The sequence below is a fragment of the Patagioenas fasciata genome, chromosome 4 (genome assembly GCF_037038585.1).
Source record: "Patagioenas fasciata isolate bPatFas1 chromosome 4, bPatFas1.hap1, whole genome shotgun sequence".
Classification (NCBI taxonomy): Eukaryota; Metazoa; Chordata; class Aves; order Columbiformes; family Columbidae; genus Patagioenas; species Patagioenas fasciata.
This window is the reverse complement of record NC_092523.1, coordinates 1,953,875-1,966,322: the sequence shown is the minus strand read 5'-3', so window position 1 is coordinate 1,966,322 and position 12,448 is coordinate 1,953,875. Positions and strand designations below refer to the sequence as shown.

The 12,448-nt window shown below is 48.6% G+C and overlaps 1 protein-coding gene across 7 annotated transcripts in view; it reads left to right on the top strand.

Annotated features, from left to right (window-relative positions):
* EXOC6B (exocyst complex component 6B) overlaps positions 1-12,448 on the top strand; it is a 317,698-nt gene that overhangs the window by 205,046 nt on the left and 100,204 nt on the right. For all 7 annotated transcript variants that reach the window (XM_065836317.2, XM_071808429.1, XM_065836315.2 and 4 more), the window contains 2 exons: positions 2,201-2,335; positions 3,434-3,613. In XM_065836317.2, coding sequence (XP_065692389.1) covers positions 2,201-2,335; positions 3,434-3,613 — 315 coding nt within the window. The remainder of the gene's footprint in view (positions 1-2,200; positions 2,336-3,433; positions 3,614-12,448) is intronic.

The following is a 12,448-nucleotide window of genomic DNA, read 5'->3' as shown; positions in this document are numbered from 1 at the left end:
AGGAGGTCTTACCCCAATGAGCAGGTCTTACCCCAACAAGAAGGCCTTACCCCAATGAGGGGGTCTTACCCCAACGAGCAGGTCTTACCCCAACAAGAAGGCCTTACCCCAGTGAGGGGGGTCTTACCCCAACGAGCAGGTCTTACCCCAATGAGCGGGTCTTACCCCAACAAGAAGGCCTTACCCCAACGAGGGGGTCTTACCCCAACGAGCAGGTCTTACCCCAATGAGGGGGTCGTACCCCAATGAGAAGACCTTACCCCAATGAGCAGGTCTTACCCCAAGGAGAACACCTTACCCCAATGAGGGGGGTCTTACCCCAATGAGCGGGTCTCACCCCAACGAGGGGGTTTTACCCCAAAGAGGAGGTCTTACCCCAATGAGGGTGGTCTTACCCCAATGAGTGGGTCTTACCCCAACTAGAAGGTTTTACCCCAAAGAGGAGGTCTTACCCCAACGAGAAGGTCTTACCCCAACGAGAAGGTCTTACCCCAACAAGAAGGTCTTACCCTTCCAAATTCAAGACAAGATCAGAACTTGAAAGAGCCAGAGAGGGAGCAGGAAATCTCGTAACAAGTGGTGGAAAAGAACCAAAGCAACCAGGGCCTTCCCGTTTGACAGCTGATCTGGACAGTAAATTGTGATGATTAGAGGTTTAGAAGGAATTTCACACCATTGGAAATATCTAATATTTAATTAACTTGAAACTATAGGAAAATATATCACAATTGTTACATCAGGGCTATCTGATACCGGGAAATGCAAACCAGCACTTGTTTGGAGGCGAAAATGGAGAATAAAACTAATCCGAGGAGTTCAGGAATGAGAAGCCCTCCTGGTTCTTTATGTAATACATCCCATGGACCAAGTACAAAACGAGAGGAGTTCAAATAGATCATTATTTGATTCCTTAAAAATGAAAACCTGACCGAAATCAAAGAAGCATTGGCTGGAAGGGACCTCTGGAGGTATCTGGTCCGACCTCCCACTGGAGGTGGGATCATTGCCCACTTGGCTCATGTCAACCGTGGCTTTCTCTCCCTCGCTTTGACTTTCTTCAAAACAGAGGTCCCACAGCTTCTCTGGGCACCCTGTTCCGCTTCTGTGCTACCTAATGATGCCTTTCCTTCCCAATATCCACCCTGAACCTCCCAAACGTCAACCATTGCCCTTTCTCGTGTCATCTGGCACCAGCAAGAGTTGAGCGCTGTGGTCTTCGTGGCGTTACTTCAAGATTTCTTTGCCTGCAACACTCGAGTCACTGATTCATCCCTTGTATTCAGACGATTTGTGTTTCAAAATCATTTCTTTAAGAGGAGGTGCCTGGGAGCAGCAACACCATAACCCAGCAATTAAATTATATCGGTCTGCAGCGTTATATTAATAATATTTTGTGTCTGGAAGAGAACTGTTTTGGCATAATATCTGACGTTATTTGGGAAGGTTTTGTTATAGATTATGTTGCACCTTGAAAATATTCACAGCAGTCTGCTTGGAAAATAAAGCAACTTAAGGGATGAATGATGCTTCAAGTCAGTGATCCCGATGCGGGAGCCCGGATCGTTTTGCTCTGGGTTGTAAATGCTTGTGTTGCTTGACTTCAGCAAAAGCTTTTACTCTATCATTGGCTTCAACATCTCGAAATAGCGCCATGGGAAGGCAACTGAGAAGACAGCGTGAAGAAAATCGCAGATAACAGGGGTATTATAACCAAAGAGATAGCAGGGTGAGCCCTGCTGCTCACCCACACCACCCTCAGCAGCATAAAACCTCGTGGTTTCTTTGTTAAATGCCTTCGTATGATCTTGTTTGGTGTCACTCAAGATATGGGTTGTTTAGGGTTCATTAGCAGACAGAATACTTGGGATTTGACGTGGCGTTTTCATTTGGTGAGCCTGTTGTATCTGAACGGCGCTGGAACAAGCCCTGACTGACAGCTGAATGTAGGAAAGTCATTACAAGAATAACCTTCTGTGGTATTAGTGGCTGTCATGGGAAATGCTTTTCCCCCAAAATTATCTTTTATTTAAGTTTCTGATCATGTTGAAGGAGAAAAGCCTTTGAGCTTGTAGCAGAGCTTAGTGTGTTTGTACAGCGTCAGCTTTTTCATGCCACAAGCGCTTAAAAATTGGCATCTCTGAAGCCGGCACGTCCCTGGCTTCAGGAGCACGATGGTTGAATGTCCTCTTTACCTTTGCAGCTTGTACAGATCATTATAAACACCACCCACTTGGAGAAATCCTGCAAGTTCCTGGAGGAGTTCATAACCAACATCACTAACGTGCTTCCAGAAACCGTCCACACTACCAAACTCTACGGGACCACCACCTTCAAGGTGAGAAGGCTGGTGGATCCACCTTGGGGAGTTGCTGTTGGTATTTGGCTGGAGAGTTTGTGCTCCCAAAGCACACGTGGTTGTGTCTGTAGGGAGCTGAGCTGAGCTGGAAGGGAATTTGATCATATCCTGGGAGGCTTACGCCATCAGACCAGCTTTTGGGCTTTAATTCTGTTGAGATCGTGAGCCTGCATAGCCCTAATTTACAGGCTGTGACTGCAGCACTTAGTATCTAAAGGTTTAAACAAAAACTTGAACCAAAAACCACGTCTGGCCATGACCGCAAGCTCTCCTCTTTCACCCAAGAGACGAATAGATTTTCAGAACTTGTATTTCTGTATCTTTCCACTCCTTTTGGCGTTGTCCCCTAAAAATCTGGGCCAGCAGAACCTGCTAGACTTCCCAGTCTTTAAATTAGAAACAAGGAGTGTCCACCCAGATACTTTATATGAAATCTTAAGGCCATAAATGGGTCAACTGTGAGGTGTCTGAATTGTGACCCATGGCTGGGGAGCAGGAGATGGGAACAGCGCTGAGGACTCGAGTGACAGTAGGGTGTTGGTTGGGTGAGGTTTGCCCTCGGGGTCACTCAGCAGGAGTCTAAGGCCCCACATCTCCAGGGAAGTCCATCCATTGTCCATTCTGGCATCACCTACATATTTGGCCTAAGGGTGAGTTTTCCTACCCTTATTCTGGGAGGGAGGCCCCTCCGCGACCTTCCCGAACCTCAGACCTGCACACAGTTTGGTGGGTCTCAACCTTCTTCCATATGGGACGTTCCTCTCCCACCTCTCTCTCCTTTCCATCCTTGTCTTCCTGGTTGCATCAGAGACAAACACCAGCTTGACCTTGTCTGCCGCTGACCTGGTGGCACATGTCATAGAGTCATAGAATGGTTTGGGTTGGAAGGAACCTTCAGAAGTCATCTCGTCCAACCCCTCTTCAACTAGATGGATGTCCCACCACCCTGAGCTAACCTAGGCTTTCAAAGCCGTGTAGTTGCCCACAGACACTTTGAGCTATAGGTTGGGTCGATCTCACGTCCTGTTACTTGTGTAGACGTGGAGGCTCCATCCCACGTAAGGTCTCGTTTCCCAGGACGCTCGCCATGCTGCCGAGGAGGAGATTTACACCAACCTCAACCAGAAGATCGACCAGTTCCTGCAGTTGGCGGACTACGACTGGATGGCCATGGAGCCGGGCAGCAAGGCCAGCGACTACCTGGTGGATCTCATTGGCTTTCTACGCAGCACGTTCGCCGTGTTCACCCATCTCCCGGTAAGCAACCTCAGCCCATTTGCTTTCTTCTTCAGGCTGGGGAGCACACGGGCATCCGATGGGGCCATTGGGGTTGCTCAGGCTTTATGGAATATGATGGAATCGGGGCCTTAAACTGTCAAGTGTTGCGAAATAACAAATCTCTTTTTAAAACAAACTGTTTCACATGTTACCAGAAGTTGGGTTGCAGCGAGTCTCCCAAAGTATTTGCAATTCTACATATACGTGACCGAGGGACGTATCACAAGCCACTATGTAGAAGTAGGCTCGTAACTCACTAGCCACCTATATTTTAGATGTATTAACTCTCAGCTTAATGGACATTGGAGATTTTTTCAAGAGATCCCAGCGTAAGGGTGTCTGTTATTTGAGCTGCAGATCCATTTCCAAATGTTTGTCGAGTCGCTGGACTCCTTACATCGAAATATTGCTCTGCTGGAAGGCAGCATGTGTTTCTTTCTTCTCTCTGCTGTCCAAAATGTGCTTGTGTTTATGCTGTTATTGCGACCAAAAATGTATTTCATGTTGTTTTTTGCATTTGGCTGAGTAGTGTCCCATTGAAAGGGAAAAACACCATTGTCAGGGAGTTTTGGTTTTGCTCAAACAGCTTTTTGTTTTCTTTAAATAAGATTTGTTCTGAGCTGTATGGATAGATACATAGGAGTATCTTCAATCGGCAGATATTTTGAAATAGCAAATCCACTGAGCACTATATTTGTCCTAAAAGCAATTTCAGTTCATTCTTCTCTACGGGACTGTTATGTAGTTGTTAGTGGGTGCCCAGGGTTGTCGTTCACCAGCACACACTGGGCATCTTGGATATAAACAGGAAGAAAAGGATCATGACACACAGTGGCAGTTTCCTTCGTTCTGCTTGTTTGCACCACTGTGATCGCTCGGCTGGATGTTCAACCACCCAGAGCCGTTTCAGGAGGTCTTACAGCCCCAAAACTCTGCATTCTTCTCCACGGCTTCGACTTTGTCACTGCAGGAATATTTGGGAGCGGGATGGAAATGAGGATTGATGTGTTGTGGATGAAGCCACCCAAAGAGAAGTGGCTTTCCCAGCTCGCTGTTGAGGAGAAGATGTTTTCTTGGCTCCGTTATCACTGGAGCAGGCTTACAAATGAAGTGTTACCTCCGTGCGGAGAGGTTGGAAGGGCTTTTGCCCATCTTCATGTTCAGGCCAGGTTTATTGCCAAGTGTCCTCTCCATTGGCAGCCCTGAGCAACATGGCTGGTGGCCTCTGCAGCCTGGAGGTGCTGGATTCCTCAGCTGCTCTATTTCTCCTTAAAAAGGGCGATGTGGCTGCACCAGGATGGGTTGTGGCCTGGAGGCTGCTTCCACAAATCACACTGAAATACTTACACAAGCAAGTAACGGAGTTTGACAGGGAGATTGGTCTCTGCACCGGAGCGTGAAGCGCGGCTGGCAAGAGAGATGAGGATGGGGAGAGGTGCCCGCAGTGATTTATGAGATGGGCCTGCAGTGATTTATCTTCCTTAACGTTCCCTTTTTGAGCCAGTCAGAATTGTTTTGGAGACTGGGAGGGCAGGTAATTGGTCTAAAAAGGATCAAGACAGATTGAAACAGCCTTTTCTCTTCCAGAACTGGATTAGAAGGCTGCCTGCAGGTTGCTGTGGTGGATGTGCCAGGTAATGTGCTGGTGCTGCTCAACCAACAGGCACGCAGCACCTTCTCTTCAAGGTGTTGCTGGCCCTGATCCTCCTGAAATCCCTGTGAAATAGGGGAAGAAGTCAATCAGGTGCTGCAATCTGATTTGTGAAGCTGTAGATCTGGTTCAGTGGCTTGTAGAGACGTAGGTCTGGGGTTTCTTGGTGTCTATTGGAGTTTCTTTATGGGAGCGCTGTGCAGATCCATCATTGAACGGTAGGGTCAGGTCCCCACATACCCTTAAAGGCAATGGTGGGTGAGAACATGTCAGAGAAAGATCAGGGTCCATGAAAAAGACACCCAGCTCCCTTGGTGTCTCTGCTGGGTCGCCGTTGTGGGGTTCAAGGGCCTTTTTCCAGCGGCTTATTTAGAAACACATTAAAACTTCTGCACTTAGCTAAATGAATTGTAGGAGAACAAGGTGTGTGGAAGCTCACATCTGCCTAAAGCAATGCAGAAAAATGAGAGAGATGTTTTTGAAAGCACCAATTATGAGGGACGAGCTTCATTTGTGGAAGAGAGGGGTCAGGGGGGAAAGGAACTATCTCCAAAAAGAGTGGATTATAAGTAAAAGAGGCTATTGCAGGATTGGTAGTGATGAGGTAGAGCTGGTCCAAATCATCAGCACTACATGGTCACCATCTAAGAGGGGCTGCCACCCAGTTTGAAATGAGTTTGTCCATCTATAATAGATATGATTTCCACGCTGCCAGTAGCTTGCGAAGAAAAGCGAGTGGTTGTGAACCATCCTTGGAGAGTGGAGCGTCTTCTCATTCCTAGAAGTGGCCTCCACGCAACACCATCCCTTCCTATCTCCTGTCCTTTGCTGGTTTGGAAATGCCCGTGTCTTCCAGGGCAGGTACCTTCACGTTGACTCAATTTACACGATTTTAATGCGTGAGAAGCGCTTTCCTAGTATTTGAACTTGCGGCATTTTTTCAGGAGAAAAGCGGCGATCTCAGGAGATGACTAAGGGGCAGGAGATGAGCTACTCACCTGCCTTTTGTCACGACAGTAATTACACCGAGCAAACCCTTCACCTGGTGATCAAAGCAGCTCAGCCTGGGCATGTCGGTGGTTACCGTACTGAAATTACACCAACAAAAAGCGCTGTCCTGTAATAGAACGGAGCCGAAAGCCCTGAGCCTGCAAAAATGCAGGCGGCTCCTTGGCTTGACGGGTGTGAGTAATCCCATTGTCTCGTCTGCAGGAAACCTCTCTGAGGTCAAGGCTCCAGGGCACGTGAAACGGCCTTGAAGGGTCCGGTTGACTTGGGTCAACTTTTCGGAGAGGGGGTGAAGAGAAGCGGAGTTGCTGAGCGAGTTAAAAGGTGACTCCAAGGCAAGATTTGGGCATTAAGTGTTGTGTTTTTGGATCCGAGGCGGAATTTTTCGTGTATTTATTGAGGCGAATTGCGGAAGAGTTGAGGTTGGAAGGGACCTCTGGAGGTCATAGGATCATAGAATGGTTTGGGTTGAAGGGTCACATAGATGAGCAGGGACATCTTCACCAGCTCAGGTTGCTCAGAGCCCCGTCCAGCCTGGCCTGGGATGTCTCCAGGGATGGTTCATCCACCACCTCTCTGGCCAAGCAGATTTGCTGGTCCAACCCAAGCAGGAAAAACAACCCAGACCAAAGTTAGTCCTGGCTCATGGAGTGGCATCAAGAGCCTCCACGTTCTCCAGCATTCAAGCAGGAATTGCAACCCTAATTTTCCCTTTAGAGCATCATTGCGGGACATGGTGGAAACCTTTTCATATTAGGAATCCCTGGCACTGATTTATTTTTCCCACCTTTGCTTTGGGGCGCTGAGCCCCCATTGCGGCGGGTACAACGTGGGCAGGGGGGCAGGAAAAGGTCACGGCGACGCAAACGGGGTTTTGGTTCGTGCCGCTGCCCCACGACATTTTTATGGTGGTTTAGAGCCACAATTGGAAAATTTCTCCGCTAAGTGCCCCAAATGTCTCAAAGCAAATAACACGCTGGTGGAACGCAAAGCATAATTAACATTTGGCTTCAAGGCTGCCCTCTTCCTGCGGTAACCAGGGAGGGTTGGTTCCTGCTGCTGCGGAGCTTATTAACATGGGATGCTCGGGCCTCCTTTAAAAGAAAATGCCTTTTTTTGTTGTTTTTAAAGGAAAAAAAAATAGTAATTTAGAAAAAAAAAAAAGGTGGTTTCTGGTTTTCAGCAAGTAAAGGAGCACGGCCTCAAGAATTACCATTTCCAGCGTAATACTTTGAAAAGAATGACTGAAAAAGCCTTTTGTCTTTGACGGCTGATTGTTGTTTTTATTTCTTGTTAGACAAGTTAATGTAAATCGCATTGACAGGGCTGCTCCAAACACACTGATTTGTTGACATTAAGCTGCTCAACGATGGAGGGTTGTGTCAACACCTCCCCAACTGTCAGGTTAACAAAGCAAGGATGTTTTCAAGGGGGAGGGGAGCAGCGGTAGGGGAAAGGGGGGGTGTTTTGTTTTTATTTTAAGTTTCCTTTAATCCTCTGTTAGTCTTGTATCTTGATAACCTCCTTTGGAAGGTAATCAGGGCAGGTCAAGAGGTGATGCTGACCCGGGAAGGGGAAGCAATCTTTCAGCGATGGAGCCTCGGCCGTTTCAAGCGCTTCAGCCTGAATCCTCTGCAGAGGGGCTTTAGGGTTGTTGTTGTATTTTTTGGCCCTTTTGAGCTCATTTCTGCAGATGGCAGGCGCGGATTTCAGCCGGAGCCGCTGCGCCCACTCCACCTGCAAAGTTGTTCCCTTATTCACCCCATTGGCATCTCTACATCGGCCCCGGCAGCTCTTGCTTGGCCAGAGTGAGCTTTGGAAGCGTTTATTTTCTTTTGGAAGATAATTATTACGTATGTTTTTGTTTAAAAAGCCGAATCCCTCTGTAATATTTTAAAAGGCAAGGCGCTGGGCATGGGAGTAAAATGTCCTGACCTTTGCACCAACCACGGCCTTGGCCACGTTGGGAGGGACCCAAGCGGAATAAAAGCATCATGGAAACACCATCTGAGCGCCAAAGACACCTTCTTTAGATTTACATGAGTCCCATCTGGGCTTAAATAACATCCCCTTGCCCTCGGAAGAGCTGAGCAGGTTTTGGTTCCTGCCACCTACTGTCCCCCACTAGGGTTTGACATCCGTCACCTCCACCTTAGAAGCACGAGGGGTGAGGAACGTGGATGTTGACTTGCGGAGCACATTTAATAGCAGTAAAACGTGCCTTGTGATGCTCAGACCAGGTTCAAAGAGCCCATATTTTGCTATTTCCATCCTCTGCGGAGCAGCCTGTGCCCCGGTTGGAGCGTTGGGTTGTAGGCACCTCCGGGCGGTGACCGACGGGAACCTCTTCTGCCTTTCTCGCTGTTGCTTTGCTCTCTTCTGCATTTGACTTTCACCTCCCTGTGTTGTCCTCTGTAGGGGGATATAGATGTCCACTCTACCATGTCGGTGAGTACCAGACCGCGTGCCGTGCGCGTTTGGTCCGCTCTGCTTGCACCTCAAGTGCTGGAGGGCGAGTTGAACCAGAAAAGGTCCTTAGTCCCGGAAGGGTGGGAAGGAAAGGACTGAGTAGAAGTTTAAATCAACAGGGTAAATACGAGACCAGGGGGAAGAGTTTTCTTCCAGATACGTTGCCCACAAGCGAGTAGCGTTGCTAAATTATTGATTGCATTTAATTGTCTATTTTTAACCCCCACGCATCCCTAAATGTGCGGGTAATTAGGAAGAATGCCTGTTATTATGGAAAGCATGATGGGATCTTCAACCTCTGCTTGAAAGAGCAAAGATCTCTGTAAAATTCCCTCGCTCCCCCTGTCTTGTTCAGACAAATCCCCTGGGGAGGTTTCATCCTGACGTTCCTCCTGGTCTAAGTGCTCTGAGCCGGGACTTGGATGGCTAAGCCTGCCCTGCGGCCAGAGCGCTCCAACTCCGTTTCATCCAGATAATCCCGCGGCTTCTTGACGTTTGCTATCTCCCTCTTTGGATTAGGGCAATTAGCACAAAGAAAGCGAAGGAGACCTTTTCGGACCTGCCTTCTGGTTCAACGAACCCCTCTAATTGTCATTTCTGCTTGTTTGACGTTGCGGGAGGCAAAAAGCCGCGGCGCTTCCCCGGACGGATCGCAAGCAAAGTGCTCCCGAGCCGCCTCGCTTCTGCTTGTTCTTTTGCCTTTAAGCTCCCGCTCACCAATTTGAACGCTGAGCCTTGATGCTCCGCGGTTGGATGTGTGTACCCCTTCTCCTGGAAACTGAGCGTAGCTAAGCCTGGAGTATTTGCAGGCTCTGGGCACCTGGTGGTTGCTAAGTCAACATCGAGGTCTCAAATCAACGCCGGCTTCTGGAAAGAAAGAGCCACGTTAAAGCAATTGGAGGCCAGAGGTGCATCCAAGGCAGGGCTGGGGTGGCAGGAGTGGGGACGCTTGGGGCATCGCCCCGCGAGCGATGCTGAATGTCACGCATCCTCCGCGGTGTCCTCGGGGCGCACTCCAAGAGACACAGATGCCAGAAAGTAATGGTATTGCCGCTGGCTTTTCAAGACTTTCAACCGTTTAGAAGCCAGATGTATTTATTTCTTTAATTGAATCCAGTGCCTAGACAGCTATGGAGTCAGCTTCCCATGGAGAGGGGTGCATTAGTTTCATTAAGGTAAATCAATGAAAAATAATACCTGGAGGTCCCCTGGAAAGGGTCAGGGATGGAGTAATCCCTTTATATGGTGGGACTTTGCTGGCTTGCTCTTAGTTGGTTTTGTCCTTAACTGCAACAGATCCTAATTTTCCTTTTAACCCCTCTAATTTTGTGTTCTCTAGGTAGTTTGCGTTAACTGGCGGAAATAAATCACTAATCTGCCTGTCTAGAAGAGATTGAAAAATAAAAATCTGATTGCACAAAATAATAGCAGGACAAAGGAGTAATTGTAACGGGCTTTAAAATGTCCGGTGGGAAGTAGTTGTGGAAAATCCTGGAAGTTTCTTAGTGTTGTAGACACAGACGCGCATTAAGAAAAGCGACTTGCATGGGGCCCAGCCGCGGATGAACAGCATCTAAAATCCTCTCTGGATGGTCCTCAGGCAGCTTCCTCTGCTCTCCGGAGATGATCTGGGTCTCTTGAGGGGTTACTTGGACCAGCTCGCCCTGAAGCTTGGGCAAAACGCCCTTAAAACGAGGGAATACGCGGGGCCGGTGATGGAGCGGCGCTCTCGGCTGTGTGGTCTGCCGGCTCGGCTTTGCTCCTCCGCTCTTCTCAAGTGTCTCCAAAATCCCCAATACTTCCCAAAATGAAGGGGTCAAAACAAGAACTTTGGGTTGCTTTAAAGCGAGGAGCAAAGCATTCAAATGCGGTGGTTTTAGCTCTGTTGGCTGGGGAGAAGCCTGACCTCTGATTAACCCGGGAGCGCTAGTTAACTCGAAGCTGGGTAAGCCAAGTTATCTTGTAATTACATGGTTTCTTGTCTGCTTTCAGCACTCTTAAAATTAATTGAAGCTAAAATGCCCAGTCCCATAAATCCTTTAAACCAGGGTGTGCACGCTTCCCCAGGTATTGCTTCCCTTTGTGTAGTCACCTCGGCATGTTTGGCTTTGATTTTTATTTTACAAACGGAGGTTTATAAAGCTGGTTTGTGCTCCCTTTTGCATGCACGTACGTACACAAAGAATCGAATGTGCAGCGCGGGGAATTTGGCAGCCGAAAATCCACCCTCAGCGGAAGGAATTCAAACACACCTGCTGCCTCCTGCACCAGAGCCCCAGCGTCTGTCTTCCAAAAACCCCAACAGAAGTTGAAATATGGGGTTTTTTCCCCCCCCTTTAGGCTCAAATTTAAGCGAAGCAATAGACTTTGCAATTTTATGCTTTCCTCTTGGTTCGTCTGCTGGCAACGTGAAATCTTGTAAGGCTTCTCTTAAGCTGTGAACATGCAAAAGGAACCTCGGTGAGCACCACGTCTGCTCCCAAAGTCCCCAACTATCTTCCTTAGCCCACCCATGGGAGGAGACCCACCTGCCCAGAGGAGCCCAACCTTCGAGGGCAACATCCTTTGGGGTCCCTGTGCAGGGGTCACATGAACTGAGGTTGCACGGAGAAGCGTTGGGAGCTCACGGCCGTCGTTTGGAGCCAATAGTCGTGTGAGCACGGTTGGGTGCTCTTGGTGTGAATGACATGGACACGTCATTCCATGACCGTCAACGTGTTCTCCCTGGTTCCTGCAGCCTAGGTTAGATGTAATAACAAGAAAGAACAAGAAAAGCCTTGAGAAGTGCAGATCATAGAACCATAGAATCATTCTGGTTGGAAGAGACCCTCAGGATCATGGAGTCCAACCATAACCCAACTCTAGCACTAAACCACGTCCCTGAGAACCTCATGTCCATCTGTCCAACCCTCCAGGGATGGTGACTCCAGCACTGCCCTGGGCAGCCTGTTCCAATGCCCCACAGCCCTTTGGGGAAGAAATTGTTCCCACATCCAACCTCAACCTCTCCTGGTGCAACTTGAGGCCATTTCCCCTGGTCCTATCACTTGCTATGTGGGAGCAGAGCCCAACACCCTCCATGCTACAACCTCCTTTCTTGTGGTCACTGTGGTCTTTCTTCATTGGGTTTCCTGAGAGGCGATAGATAAAGAGAGCTCAATGGGTTAGTTAAAAACCAAGATAACGGTAATTTCTACATCTGACGCTATCCATCCTTTTCTTCTCTCTGTTTTTTAACTATAACATCTCAGTATTGAAAACAGAAATTTAACATCAAATATAGTTTGTGGAAAAGATGTAAAATGAGCTGCTGTTTCATATGCTGCTTGGTTGTTGGTCACTCCACCATCTGCTCCACTCGGAAGAGAAAAATACCTCCCGATCGGAGCGTTGATGGCTCATGGAGTGGAAATGGAGTGGGTGGGTGGGGTGGGTTTTTGCTGTTGTTTTGAGCTCATCCTCCTTTCCAGTCTGTTCAACATCTGGACCTTAAGTCATGTCACAGTTGCGTTTCCACCCGGCGGCCGTACGTCACGGCGACATGCCGACCCTCCCCTCGGCATGGCGGCGTCTGCGTAAATGGGCAATCTGGAGCGGCCACGTGTGTGCGAGGGGTGAGGAGCCCTTGGTGCGGGTGCACCGGGCGGCTCTGCGTGCGCCGTGTTGCGCTCCAGACGCCGAGATCC